The 15479-nt window shown below is 37.9% G+C and overlaps 1 protein-coding gene across 5 annotated transcripts in view; it reads left to right on the top strand.

Annotated features, from left to right (window-relative positions):
* Positions 1-15479, top strand: part of HACE1 (HECT domain and ankyrin repeat containing E3 ubiquitin protein ligase 1) — a 133659-nt gene that overhangs the window by 23780 nt on the left and 94400 nt on the right. For all 5 annotated transcript variants that reach the window (XM_030809516.1, XM_030809514.1, XM_030809515.1 and 2 more), the window contains one exon: positions 3346-3477. In XM_030809516.1, coding sequence (XP_030665376.1) covers positions 3365-3477 — 113 coding nt within the window. In that variant the 5' untranslated portion in view covers positions 3346-3364. The remainder of the gene's footprint in view (positions 1-3345; positions 3478-15479) is intronic.

The raw sequence follows: 15479 nt of genomic DNA, 5'->3' as shown, positions 1-15479 counted from the left end.
CTCCGGTGATTCACCCACCTCAGCCTCCCAAAATGCTGGGATTACAGGCGTGAGCCACTGCACCAGGCCTTTATTTCTTTCTTCCCAGTTAGTATGTCTTTTATATGTTTCTTGCCCTGCTGCAGCTTTATTACTTTAAAGTTTTCTTACAACTTTTTACTAATTCATTACCAAGGTCTCTCTCAGCTTTGTAAATATCCTCTTAATATGTATTCGGTACTTTTCATGTCCTTGATTATGTCTTGAAGGAGTCTCTTAGGGAGACTTCTGTGCTCTCTTGGCTGGATTGGTTGATACCTAGGTCTGCTGCACAGTTGTTTGGAATGTCTCATCATCATCCTGGGGATTCCTTTTGCTTTTTTCTTGCTTTGGGTTCTCTGTTATGTGGGTCTCATATCCATCTTTTCTGATAACTGTTCTGTCACTCTGATGGAGCACAACCCTGAGAGTTTCCTGAGAGTGTGCATGGGAGATGTGTTGCCACCTTGCATGTTTGATATGACTTGAGTCTTTGAGTCTGATTATGTAATTGACAGTTTAGCTGACAATCTAGATGAGACGTCATTTTTCCTTAGAATTTTGAAAGCATTGCTTTGTTGTCTTCTAGCTTTGTTTTGAAGTTTAGTGCGATTTGAATTCTTGATTCTTTATATTAAACCTGTTTTGATTTTTCTCTCTAGAAACTTATAGAATCTACTTTGTCCTTAGTGTTCTAAAATCCTGTTATTATTATGTCTTGGTTTGGATTTATTTTATCCATTTCGCTGGATAAAATTGAGACCCTGTCAACCTGGAAACTCATGTAATGGGAACTAATGAGAAATATTCATAAATTATTACTTTCATGATTTCTTTTTCTGTCTTTTCTCTGTTTTATTTTTTCCCCAACTTCTATTATTTAAATGTTAGACCTATTCACACTGGCCCTTTAATTTTCCTTTTTCTCATTTCTTAATTTCTTTTCTTTGTACTTTTAGGGAGACTTCCTCAATATTATCTCCTAATTCTTCTTTTGAGTTTGCACGTCTCTGTCATAGTATTAATTTCCAAGAGTTTTTTTTCCTTGTCTCTTTCAAAAAACAGTATCCTTTTCTCGTTTCAGGGATGCAATCAGTATGTTCTCTCTCTCCGACAGTATTAAATATAGTTTTTTCTTGAATATTCATGGTTCCTTTTTCCCCCTACTTTTTGCTTTAAAAAAATTTTGTAGTTTGTCTTTCAAATTAGATGTGTTTATCAAATGTTTGGTGGAAATGGAAAAAGCTATTTGAAGGCTGTCAGCATGAGTGAGGTTTGTTCACTAGAGGCTTCAGTGTAGGATGATCTCCTTGGACATTTGCCTCTTAGACCTTTCCAGTGTCGATTTCTTTAGGCATTTACTGTTGAGCTGGTCATATTCCTCAGAGAAGACTCTTCCAACTGCCCGGAAGATGTTAACAGTGCGTGCTGGATAGAGAAGAATGCTTTGTAAAATCAATATTCAATATTTAAACTTGCACTTAATCTCCCCTTTTTAGTGTGGTATTCTTGGTTCAACGTGCCTGGTGTCTCTTACCTAGAGACTGTTCTCAAGCCTCTTGCATTCCATCTGATTGAGTGGGGGCCATTACTGGCCTTGCACAGGTGGGGAGGGGTAGAGATATGAGGCTCTAAATCTTACTAGATAAACTTTCAGCCTCTTTTCAAGAGGTGCATGGTACTTACTATTGATTCTTGAGGCTTTTAGGAGTCCTGTGATCTGAGTCACATTTTTTGGGGGGTTTCTCTAATACTGGTATAGCATTCTGACAAGTCAACAAGTATAATCTGACAAGATAAAAAGCATCATCTACTTTCTTTGCTTCCAAAACTTGCTGTTCTCTCCTCTGTATCTTTATGGATTTAGTCTTTTAAGGAAATACTCTTTACTGTCATTTACGTGGGGTTTAGGGAAGAAGTAGAGACTGATGCATGGATTAAACCTGCCATTTTAAAACAGGGATTTCATGATTTTCTTTTTAATGAAAAAAAATCATGTGGAAAATTAATGGATAGTGTAGTCCAAAGTTTTAACATTGATTATCTTTGAGTGGTAGACTTACAGGTGTTTTATATATTTTTTATCCTCCTTTTTTTATTTATGTAAGATACATGTTTACTTGTAAAATACAGGAAGTAAGGAATGTAGCATTGCTATGTTAATCACTTTTTAACTTATATTTGCTTCTGGGAAAAGAAAAATATCTAACACCTTTTCTCCAGAGACAAACTATGCATAGAGTCCAGGATTATCTGAGAAGCAGAGTATTTGATGATCGGGAGCTTAGTATACTTAATATTTTGAACCATTGTGAGTTATTTTAAAACAATTTTTTTTTTTTGGAGAAAGGTTGTCATTCTGTTACCCAGGTAGGAGTGCAGTGGCACAATCATAGCTCATTATTAGCCTCAAACTCCTGGGCTCAAGGGATCCTCCCACCTTAGCATCCCGAGAAGCTAGGACCATAGGTGTATGCCACTATGCCCAGCTAATTTTTTTTTTTTTTTTTTTTTTTTGAGACAGAGTCTTACTGTGTTGCCAGGCTGGAGTGCGGTGGCACGATCTTAGCTCACCGCAACCGCCGCCTCCTGGGTTCAAGTGATTCCCCTGCCTCAGCCTCCCAAGTAGCTGGGATTACAGGCACGCACCACCATGTCCAGCTAATTTTTTGTATTTTAGTAGAGACAAGGTTTCACCATGTTGGCCAAGATGGTCTTGATCTCCTGACCTTGTGATCCGCCCACCTCAGCCTCCCAAAGTTCCGGATTAGAGGCGGGAGCTACTGCGCCTGGCTGCCCAGCTAATTTTTAAATTTTTTGTAGAGACAGGTTCTTGCTACATTGCCCAGGCTGATCTTGAACTCATTGCTTCAAGCAATCCTCCTGCCTCAACTTCCCAAAGTGCTGGGATTACAAACATGAGTCACCACTTGCAGCCCCACTTGAGTTCTTGATTTTGAAATCTGTGGTAATGTAATCTGCATCTTGTTACAGAAATTTTCCTCATATAAAACCTAGTTTCAGCTATTTAGGGGGCTGAGGCAGGAGGATCACTTGAGCCCAGGAGTTTGAGTCCAACCTGAACAACACAGCAAGACCCCAACTCTAAAAAACCCCCAAACCTGTAAATAAAACTTAAACAAATTAAAAAAAGGAAAAAAATGACATAGACTTAAAATACCTTTAGTTTTAAACCATTACATGGACTTAAAATACCTTTAGATTTGCATGAGCAAATCACACCCAGCTGAGAAATAACATTATTTATCTGCTGTTTTTATATAAAACACTATTACACAAATGTTAAGTAACTAAATGGCTTCACAGATACATTGGCTGGCTGTGAATGGGAGGACAGAACTACTCCATGACCTTGTGCAGCATGTCAGTGATGTTGATGTTGAGGATGCCATGGGGCAGACAGCACTGCATGTTGCCTGCCAGAACGGTCACAAGACGGTAAGTTGAGCCATGAGGACTTTAAGCTGCATGTGTTTGTTTTTTAAAATTGAATTCATGAAAAGTTTTTCACTGTGCATATTTGGGAACATGAAGCATTATAGCAAAATCTTATTTTCTGCATCATATGGACTTTTTTTTTTTTTTGAGACAGGGTCTCACTTTGTTGCCCAGGCTGGAGTGCAGTGGTGGGATCCTAGCTCACTGCAGCCTTACACTCCTGGGGTCAAGTGATCCTCCCACCTCAGCCTCATGAGTAGCTGGGATTACATGCATGAACCACTGCACCTGGCCCATATGGACTTCTGATAAATATATTCTGTATGGTTAGAAGAAATAGAAAATAGTGCTTTTGGGCTGGGAGCCGTGGCTCACACTGTAATCCCAGCTCTTTGGGAGGCTGAGATGGGTGGATCTCTTGAGCTCAGGAGTTCAGCCTGGGCAACATGGCGAAACCCCATCTCTACTAAAAATACAAAAAAATTTAGCTGGGTATGGTGGCATGCACCAGTAGTCCCAGCTATTTCGGAGGCTGAAGTGGGAGAATTGCTTGAGCTCAGGGGTCAGCAGTTGCAATGAGCTGAGATTGTGCCACTATACTCCAGACTGGGTGACAGAGTGAGAGCCTGTCTCAAACAACAACGACAACAACAAACAGGAAAATAGTGCTTTTCTATCTGTTTAAAATATTTGTAATTTGCATTTTGATTTTATTTCCACTTCATAGGTTTTAATAGCCAAACATACTAAATTTTTAAATGTATATTCACATTTAATTTTAACATATATAATGCTCATTCTGTTCTCAGTTTTAGCAAATAAAGCTTCATATTTTATTTTATCTTTTGCCATTAAGCCTCAGTGTTGGAGATTAGATAGTGAGGAAAGTGAGCAATGACACTGGTTAAGAGTATGAGTCAGGTTATCCTATTTTTCTACTTGCATTGTGTATGGTACAAGTAACAGTTCTTTTCTTTCTTTTCTTTCTTTTTCTTTTCTTTTTCTTTCTTTTTCCTTCCTTCCTTCCTTCCTTCCTTCCTTCCTTCCTTCCTTCCTTCCTTCTTCTCTTCTTTTCTCTTTTCTTTCTCTTTTTTTTTTTTTTTTTTTTGATGGAGTCTCACTCTGTCCCCCAGGCTGGAGTGCAGTGGCACCATCTCGGCTCACTGCAAGCTCCACCTCCCGGGTTCACGCCGTTCTCCTGCCTCAGCCTCCCGAGTGGCTGGGACTACAGGCACCCGCCACCATGCCTGGCTAATTTTTTGTATTTTTAGTAAAGATGGGGTTTCACCGCGTTAGCCAGGATGTTCTCAATTTCCTGACCTCATGATCCGCCCGCCTCGGCCTCCTAAAATGCTGGGATTACAGGCGTGAGCCACTGCGCCCAGCCTCTTTCTTTCTTTCTTTTTTTTTTTTTTTTTTTTTTTTTGAGACGGAGGCTTGCTCTTGTCACCCAGGCTGGAGTGCAGTGACGTAATCTCAGTTTACTGCAACCTCTGCCTCCCAGGTTTAAGTGATTCTTGTGCCTCAGCCTCCTAAGTAGCTGGGATTACAGGTGTGTGCCACCACACCCAGCTACTTTTTGTATTTTTAGTAGAGATGGGGTTTTGCCATGGTGGTCAGGCTGATCTTGAATTCCTGGTCTCAAGTGATCTGCCTGCCTCAGCCTCCCAAGATGCTGGGATTACAGGTGTGAGCCACCATGCCTGGCTATTTTCTTTCTTACTCTAGGTTTCTAAAATCATGCATTTCTTTTATGACAATGCTTTCCGGTTATTCCTGTGTCCAGACATTTGGCTTTTGAAATTGCTATTTCTCTGTCATTAGGAGACTTTACTGTTTTATATAAAGATTGAGAGTTTAAGATTTTAGATTGAATTTCTGCTTTGCTATAATTTTCTACCTTGTTTATGTTTTTAAGTTTTTTTTTTTTAACATTTAACATTATTGGTAATAGAATGTACATGTGTGTGCCAGTAGTCTCAGCTGTCTGGGAGGCTGAGGTGGAGAGGTCAAGATTAGGTGGAGAGATCCTTTTAGCCCAGGAGTTGTGAGTTGTAGTGTGCTATGCTGGTTGGATGTCCACACTAAGTTTGGCATGAATATGGTGAACTCTCAGGATGCCAGATTGCCTAAGGAGAGGTGAACCAGACCAGGTCAGAAACAGCAAGTCAAAACCCCCATGCTGGTCTGTTTGTGGGATTATGCTAGTGAATTACCACTGCACATCGTCTCTTCAAAAAAAGAAAGGAAAAGAAGAATGTAATTTATTTTCTTGCTGACCATAATAACAACAACAAAACCAACTCAAAACAAAGTCAGTACCATTAACTACAAGGATACAAAGTTTTTTTTTTTTTTGTTACAAACTTTCTGAGTCTTATCTCTTGTTGAGAGAAGGGAGAATTCCTAGTGGAATCTGAATTTTTATTTCTTCAAACACTTTTTCCTTAACCTGGTTTCAGGATGTATGGTCACAGTTCACTTGCTGAATATTGGACTTCTTCAAGATAGTAGGCAAAGGTGACATTGTCTTATGTTTAATATGGTGTTGGAAAAATGGAGGGATATAGGATCCTTTTTCTGTTTCCTGGAATTTTTTCTGGACACCATTGTTCATTTGCATTTTTTGTCTTTTATCATCTGAAAACCAATGCAGTGCTTTCAAGTATATTCTTCTCATTAGTTTTTACTTGGAGTCAATATTATTAAATTTAAAAAGTATTTTATGTGGGAAAAAAAGATGTGAAATGTTCTAATCTTGAGTGACCCAGGTTTTTAAGGTACTATTGCATATTAGAGAATGAGTCCAGCCAATAGCTCTCAGAGGACAGAAGAGCACCTACTTTAATATAAACACCCTTTGCTATAACAGATGAGCAGAGTGTCATTTACTAAGACTTGCACACCCTACCGGTTGCCCAGGAACTTGGATAGGAAAATACTGGGATTCAGATTAGAAAAAGATTTATAAAAGCTAATTTTAGCTGCTTCGAACCAGTATAGAAGCAAGAATTACTAAGAAAACCTTGTTCAAAACATGTGCATTACAGGCTGCATTAAAAATTTAGAATTGCCTTCTGAAGTTACTGAAAATTAGGTGGTATAAGTATAATATACTCCATATGGTTTACAACTTAAAGCAAGTGTGGTAAAATAATGGAGAATTCCTCATAGTCAGATGCCTTTGAACAATTGTATTCTCAGAAGATTTATAGGGAGTCTGACTTCATTGTGGTGATGAGTTTCACAGAACGAGATTTTGCAGACAGAGTAGAGGAGGAAGGGTACAAAAAGTCATGTTGACTTGTGGTTGATTATGTAATGGCCAATGGGATTTATTCTGTCATAGTTGGTCAGTTACCGTTACCTGCAATGATCATATACAGGTAAAGGGAATGCTCAGCACTGATTATTTTCTGAATCGTTACCTATGATGATCATATAAACATAAAGGGAATGCTTAGCACTGATTATTTTCTGAATCATTGTATGTATCTTTATTCCTTTTTCAATTAGGACAAGAGGGAATCTTGAAAAATTAGTCTATTTCTTTGCCTCCTGGCTGAATTATAGTTCTACAAATCTGTGTTCATAGTTGTGCTAATACTGCCTGTTTCAGAGTTACTCATATATTTCTGGGACACATTCACATCTCAGTGTATAAGTGTATTGTTTTATCTTGAGTTGCATGTGATTTACTGGGCTATGAAATATAATGTTATAGGATAAAGGTTACCGATTTATTAAAAACCATTTGTATATCTTTCCTTAAGTTGAACACTGAGTGTATAATGCTTTGTCAGGTATCCTAGTGACTCAGTGGCAAGTCAGAATGGCCTTTTTGTTGTTCAGAACTGGTGTCCATGTAGACATATACCAGTGCATGTAAGTTTCAATGTTTTATTTTTAAGCTTAGGAGCTTACATAATTCTGATTATATATATTTTATAGAATAAAGTAGAAAACTTTAAATGGGGAAGAAATTCCATTAAGAAATAAAGCACATGAGCTCTTTTCAAAGAGGCATGGATGATAAATCCTCTGAAATTCGCCTTCTAATCTCATTTTAGAGTAAATCTGAGGAGTGCATGAAAACATTTTGAGCAACTAGCTAAGCGCCTTAAAACTTTGTAGAATGTATAGCTAAATGCTATATTCTTGCTTCGATGACAAGAAGTGCTTTTTCAAATTTATATTACCTTTTTTAAGGATAAAAGATTTGGAAGATCATTTTTGTCATAATTAAGGAATTGAGTAATCTTAGCTATGATTTCATATAGATGCAGCTGTTGCATTAGAGGTAAACATGATAAAGGTCTCATTTTCCTCTTGTTGGAAGGAAGTGGTTTGGGCAGTTGAAGAGTGCACTCTGTTTTTTGTCATTGTAGCATAATAGCACCATGATTTTAAACTACTTCTATCCCTATTTAATAATGATCAGATGCAAGGAATCATAACAACTTCTTAATAATTTTATTTTTATATAACTTTTCTTAGATCAACTGATAAACTCCATTCTTAGCTGTATAATATCAGAATTCTGGCATGTCTTTGGATACTAATTTCAAAAAATCATTTCAAAGTTTGGTTATTCAACTGGAGATGATATAATTTTACTGGTGATATAATTAAGGAAAATGTGAACACTTTGGAAGGCATTTAACAGCAATAATACCTACTGCTATTATGATTGTTATTAATATGCGTGATGTGATTCTGTAAAAGTACACAGATCAGTGTCTAGACCCTTTATTTATTTATGCTTATACAAGAAGCTGGGCCCAGTGTGTTGTTTTTTAATTTCAGTTTTAGAAAGTTGAGTAAAACCGAACACTATTCTCTGTAGGTGTAATTTATTAACACTTTTTGGACTGTAAATTATACCTAGTTTTTGGTAACTTTTTCTTTAAGATTTATAAATGTGTTGAATTGCCAAAAATGATTAATTACAGTCTTCTCAGAATAACGTGGATTTAGAAACCGTAGAGAACTGTCAAATAGTTCAGTCTAAATTTCTGTAAGTTAGATTACATGGCAGGATTAGTTAGGGACTAATTTGTAATTTATTTAAAAATAAATTTCACTTTTATCAGAATAAACGATTAAGTTTATGTAACTGAATACAAAGCTTCACGAACAACATAAAATGATAGTTGAACCCTTAGTATAATAGACTATATTAGATAGAACTGACTGCATTTTTTTACTAAAATCATAGACTTGTTAAGGAACAGTGCTCAACTACGTTCAGTTAGGTCTCTTGGTATCTTTAGCCAACTTCCAAGTTTTTCATGCAGTTACGGACAGCCATGCAAACTTAATTGAAAACATTTTCCAGACATTAATTAGATTCAGCCTTGAGGCACAAAGGTAGGTAGACTAACATATCAGAGTATATTTCTAGGGTCAGAGTAATTGTATTTATTCTAATGCTAGAATTCTCCTTTAATCATTTCTAAGAAGTTGAAGCAAATAGTAGAAAGTTCTCTTACCACTGTTACTTTTATAACACAACCAGATGATAATGATTTTTGCTGGATACTGTGTAAGAGTTCAAAGTTCTCAATAGGTGAAGGTGGACAGGTTTCAAGAGAAGATGTGTGTAAACCAGTCACTGATTAGTGAGTTGGGAGTTTTACTTAATGTATAAGTTATTTGTGCATTGCCATAACTCATGTCTTCAGAATTATTTTTAATAAAAAAATTAAGTAAGGACACTTTTTTTGTTGTTTGGTCTCCTTTTAGCTAGTGATAATACCACAACTTTGATTTTTACTTTGAGTTTTATTATTGAATATCTATTCCTTTTTACTTTGATCACTGTTTTGAGAGTTGACACTGATAAAGCAGGGCTGCCTTGGATTTCTTGCTTTGTAATTTAGCAGTGTATTGGGCACAGGTGGTCTTGGTTAGTCACTGCCTTCAATTAAATGACTTGAGATTGACCTACACATTAGAGTTGTACGTTCGTTTTCCACTCAGGATATTGTTTTATCACTTGAAAGGTTATGAAGTCTGTTGAAATATGTTATTTCTTCTTAAGGATCTCTTGAAGGCCATATGAAAATCCCCTATGCCTTTCTTTTTCGGTTCCTCCACAGTAGTTTCTTATTCTGTAAGGAGGAGGGAACCCCATTCTAGATAATCAATGACTAGGGGAATAGATAGTTTTTTTGGTTGGGAGAGAAGGGGCAGAATTGGGCAGGGAATTTGCAATTCTAAATTTTTTTAAAAGTCTGTTTTGTCAATCTAATTTTAGGCATATAGCTCTTAAAATTATGTATATTAATGTGGCATAGCTCTTAAAATTATGTATATCAACTTGAAAAATACATAGGTAATCATCAGTCACATATTTATGTTGGCATGCTTTTACGTGTTTACATTTAGTAAATTGTAAGCCACTGCACTTAATTTCAGCAAGTAAATGAGAAGCCATATAATTTTAAAAATAGAAGGTATGACCATCATTGTAAATCACAATTGTTAGGTTTTTTGGACTTCATGGCTTATAGATCAGTGCATTTTTCACAGAAGTATTTGTGGGATTTTAGGGGCAAGAAATTTGCTAAAATAAATTGAATCCAAATCATAGAAAATCCTGGTTTATTTTTCTGGATAGCACTGATCACCATCTAGTATGCTACAAATTTTGTTTATTTACATCTTGTCACTTTATCTTCCCTTTCTACTATAAACTTCATGAAGGCAGGTTTTTTTTTGTCTGTTTTGTTCATTGTTGTAACTCGAGTGTCTAGAGTAGCGCATAGCACATAATTTAGAGCAGTGGTCTCTAACCTTTTTGGCACTTCCAGTTTCATGGAAGACAAGTTTTCCACAGTCAGAAGTCGGGGGGATGGTTTTGGGATGAAACTGTTCCACTTCAGATCATCAGGCATTAGATTCTCACAAGGAACTTGTGCCTAGATCCCTTTCATGGGCAGCTCACAATAGAGTTCATGCTCCTATGAGAATCAAATGTTGCTGCTGATCCGACAGGAGGCAGAGCTCAGATAGTGATGTTCACTTGCCTGCCACTCACCTCCTGCTGTGTGGCCCAGTTCCTGATTTAGGGTAGTGCATAACACATTATCTAGAGGAGGGCATAGCACATAATGGGTATAGATTTTTGTTGAAAGATGGAAGAAACTGGTGGAGGGTGTCCAGATTCTTGGCATTTTCAACAAAGAATTGGACAAAATGACAAACTAGTAAAGAATGAAGCAGCAAAAGCAGATATTTATTGAAAACAAAAGTACACTCCACAGGGTGGAAATTTGCCCCAGCAGCTGCTCAAGGTTCTGGATATAGAATCTTCTGGGGTCTAAATACCCCGTATACGTTTCCCATTGGCCACTTGGTGTTTGCCTCATGTAAATGAAATGGTGGCCTGCAATCAGAGGCTGAAGTTACAAAGGTCACACCCCTATGCAAACATCTGATTGGTTGTGGGAAGCAACCAATTAGAGGCTAAAGTGAAGTTACAAAGTTGTACTTCGATGCAGTTGAAGACTTGGCCCTCAGTCTGATTGCTTGCACATAGCTACCTTCAGTTAGTCTGATTGGTTGCTATGTGCAGCCAATCAGAGGTTGGTTGCTGAGTGCAACCAATCCGAGAGTGAAGTGAACTTACAGAGTTAGACTCCTATGCAAACGTCTGATTGGTTGCTTTTTACAACCATCAGTGGTGCTTTCAATTTCCCATCTGCCTTGCAAAGAGGTGGGGGTTTGCAAAGGTCTCTGGTTGTTTTGTTACTTAGGCGTGGAAAGTTAGGGTTTTCCTTTCAATTTATTTCTAGGAAGTCAGGGTGAAGTGGCATTAGGTTCCCTGACTCCAGACCCTATTCTCCTGCCTCAAAACCACTCAAGTGCAGGATCATTTTTATCAATATATTCTGCCATTTTCTTTGCGTTTCTTTTTTTTTTTTTTTTGAGCCAGGGCTTGCTCTGTCCCCCAGGCTGGAGTTTTGTGGCGCATCTCAGCTCACTGCAAGCTCCGCCTCCCGGGTTCACTCCATTTTCCTGCCTCAGCCTCTCCCGTAGCTGGGACTACAGGCGCCTGCCACCACGCCTGGCTAATTTTTTGTATTTTTTTTTTTTTTTAGTGGAGATGGGGTTTCACCGTGTTAGCCAGGATGGTCTCGATCTCCTGACCTCGTGATCCGCCCGCCTCGGCCTCCCTAAGTGTTGGGATTACAGGCATGAGCCACCGTGCCCGGCCTTCTTTGCATTTCTAAATGTTTGTCACTTTTTTTCCTTTTATATCTTTAGGTGGAGTGTATATTGATAGTGCTGATTCTTACAAAAGGTTGTATCTGTTTATATCTATTGCTGAAAATTTCTCCTTTTGAGAATCCTTAGGGATTTTAAAAGTTTAATCCAGAATTTATTCTCTTGAATTATGTTGTGCCTTATGCTTTGATACAATTTAAAACTCTCAGGTAGTGTTGTTTCTTCAAGAGCCTTTATGTATTTATTTTAGCTTAATAAATGCTCAGGGTACATTTTCTTCTATCTAAGTTTTAACCTTTGGGCACACATGAACAGTTTTCACATAGTTGAAAACATTGATTATCTTGTAGCACTTTGGAAGAGTGTATATGGAGTCTTGAAACTCCGTTGTTAAATTCCAGTTGTTAAGACCAGGCAATAAATACATCATTACAGTTCTACATAGCTATTTATCATTCATGATATCTCAATATCATATCTGTGTATTGTCAACAAGAAAATAATTTGTTATTGTGGTTAGACCTTTTGCTTTACCACTGAAATATTATTACTCTGGATTATTTGAGAATGAGACTCCATTTTGCACACTACTGTATGTCCAATTAAGGAGTGGTAAGAGACTTGGGAGGGCTCACCTTCCGAACAAGGCTCAGTAGAAACAGCCAGAATAGTAATAGGATGAGTTGGATAAGTGTTAACAGCCTCTGTCCCCTCGCCTAACACTAAGTAGACCTTCCCTATTATCCTTACTTCTCATCACTGTGCAGTCTGCTAATTGTTGAGGTGAGTACATTTTAGGTTCCTTCTGTACTTGAATTATCTTTACTTGCTGTCCTCAGAGAAATGACTGGAGAGTTTCTTAAAACTGATTCAGGTTGTCTGTGACTTTCTAGCAGCTTTTCTTATTATGCCATTTAATCAATAATTGACTGAATTCTGCATTTTCCTTTCCCTTCCTATTTTAGAGCTTTTACAAAAAGAAAACCGCAAGCAAACATCTTTTTTTTTTTTTAATTCACAAAGGTAGATGACTTTGCATCCATTTCAGTGCTGCAAGGCAATTTTTTATTCTTTCAAATTCCTTCATACATTTTTATCCTAATTCTAAGGGAAGTAGGTTTTTCTCATTTTTTGATTTTTGGTTTTTATTGGGGGATTGGAGCAACATTTTATCTGCAAGTGCAGCTATTGAAAACTTTAAAAATATGTTTCTTTTAATAGTTGCATATTTTGAGGATCTTCATCGGGCTGTTTTTTTTAAAAAAATAGAAAAGTAGAAAGATTTATGAATGGAAAATAAAATGCTGGAACAAGTAATTTCCAATTTTTTTTTTTTTTTTTTTTTTTTTTTTGAGACAGAGTCTTGCTGTGTTGCCCAATCTGGAGCAGTGGCATGATCTTGGCTCACTGCAACCTCTGCCTCCCGGGTTCAAGCGATTCTCCTGCGTCAGCCTCTGAAGTAGCTGGGATTACAGGTGCCCACTGCCATGCCCAGCTAATTTTTGTATTTTTAGTAGAGACAGTGTTTCACCATGTTGGCCAGGCTGGTCTTGAACTCCTGACCTCAGGTGATCCACCTGGCCTCCCAGAGTGCTGGGATTGCAGGTGTGAACCATTGTGCCCAGCCTCCGATTTTTTAATCAAGTGTTTTTCTCTCTTAAAAAAAAAAATTAATGTCTTTGTAGGATATATTAAAAGTGATAGCAAAAACCACAATTACTTTTTCATGCTTTTTTTCTATGATTTGCTTCAAGTTTGTCTCACCAGTTTGATGAGAACAGTAGAGGAGTATGTTAGCCTAATGGCTAAATTGTTTTTATATTGTAAGCTCTACAGTATAAATAGAAATACAGAAGCACTATAAAAAATACATGGTTAAAAATACCATTACTTTTTTTTTTGGAGAGAGAGTAGAGGCTGGAGTGCAGTGGCGCGATCTCTGCTCACTGCAACCTCCGCCTCCTGGGTTCAAGCAGTTCTCCTGCCTCAGCCTCCTGAGTAGCTGGGATTACAGACATGTGCCACCACGCCAGGCTAATTTTTGTATTTTTAGTAGAGATGGGGTTTCACCACGTTGGCCAGGCTGGTCTTGAACTCCCGACCTCTAGTGATCCAACTGTGTTTGCCTCCCAAAGTGCTAGGATTACAAGTGTGAGCCACCGCGCTCGGCCTACTCTTTTTGTTTTTTATTTATTTAGAGACAGGGTTTCACTCTGTTGAACCGGCCGCAGTGTAGTGGTGCAATCATAGCTCACTGTAACCTTGAACTCCTGGGCTCAAGTGATTCTTCTGCCTCAGCCTTCCAAGTAGCTAGGGCTACAAGCACACACCACCACACCTGGCTAATTTTTTTTTTTCTTTTTTTTTGAGATGGAGTCCTGCTCTGCCACCCAGGCTGGAGTGCAGTGGCGTGATCTCTGCTCACTGCAAGCTCCGCCTCCTGGGTTCACGCCATTCTCCTGCCTCAGCCTTCCGAGTAGCTGGGACTAGAGGCTCCCGCCACCACGCCTGGATAAGTTTTTTGTATATTTTTTTTTTTTTTAGTAGAGATGGGGTTTCACCGTGTTGATCTGGTCTTGATCTCCTGACCTTGTGATCTGCCCGCCTCAGCCGCCCAAAGTGCTGGGATTACAGGCGTGAGCCACCATGCCCAGCCCATGCCTGGATAATTTAAAAAAAAACTTATAACTTTCTTTTGTAGAGATGGTGGTCTCACTATGTTGCCCAGATTGGTCTGGAACTCCTGGCCTCGAACACTCCTCCCACTTTGGCTTCCCAAAGCCCTGCGATTACAGGCATAAAAATAGCATTACTTTAAAACCGTACACAAGTAGCTGTCTAGGTACTTACACTTGACTCTGTAATAGTTATTTAGTAGGGAGTTACTAGATTATCTGTGATTAATGTAGTTTATGAAGATATGTCAGATTAGCCATAATACTATTTAGTAATCTGAATTCAGAAGAATTATAATGCCTATTTTTTGATAAATAGAATAGTGATTATGAACATGGGCTTGGGTTTTAATCCCTGCTTCACTGTTTACTTATGTGTTGGGGTACAAATTACGTGATCTCTTTGACACTCAGTTTCCTGCTTATAAAAGTGAAGAGAATATCATCTTCCTCACAAGATGCATTAAATGAAGTGATAAATGCTTATTAGCACACTGGGTACATATTAGTGTTATTTACATTATATCATTACATAGTTTTAACAGTATAGTTTATATAAATAGTACATTTTGTTAAAATTACTTTATTACAGTTTCTGGATTGCTAGATTTTAATTGCATATTAATATATATTTTCAGTGTATTGAATTTCATCTCTTCTGAGCCAGTTGAGAGTTGAAGACATTTTCTATAATTTCTTTTTTTTTAAACTTTTATTTTAAGTTCAGGGGTACAAATACAGGTTTGATACATAGGTAAACTTGTGTCATGGGGCTTTGTTGTACAGATTATTTCATCACGTAGGTAGCCTAGCATACATTAGTTATTTTGCCTCATCCTTTCCCTCCTCCCACCCTCCACCCCTTTGAAAGGCCTCAGTGTATATTGTTCCCCTCTGTATCCATGTGTTCTCATTACTGAGCTCCCACTTATTAGAGAGAACATGTGGTATTTGGTTTTCTGTTCCTGTGTTAGTTTGCTAAGGATAATGACCTGCAGCTCCATTGATGTCCCTGAAAAGCACATTGTCCCGTTCTTTTTTATGGCTGCATAGTATTCCGTGGTGTATATGTACCTCATTTTCTTTATCCAGTCT

The sequence above is a fragment of the Nomascus leucogenys genome, chromosome 3, assembly GCF_006542625.1.
Source record: "Nomascus leucogenys isolate Asia chromosome 3, Asia_NLE_v1, whole genome shotgun sequence".
Lineage (NCBI taxonomy): Eukaryota > Metazoa > Chordata > Mammalia > Primates > Hylobatidae > Nomascus > Nomascus leucogenys.
This window is presented reverse-complemented; position numbering and strand designations above follow the sequence as displayed.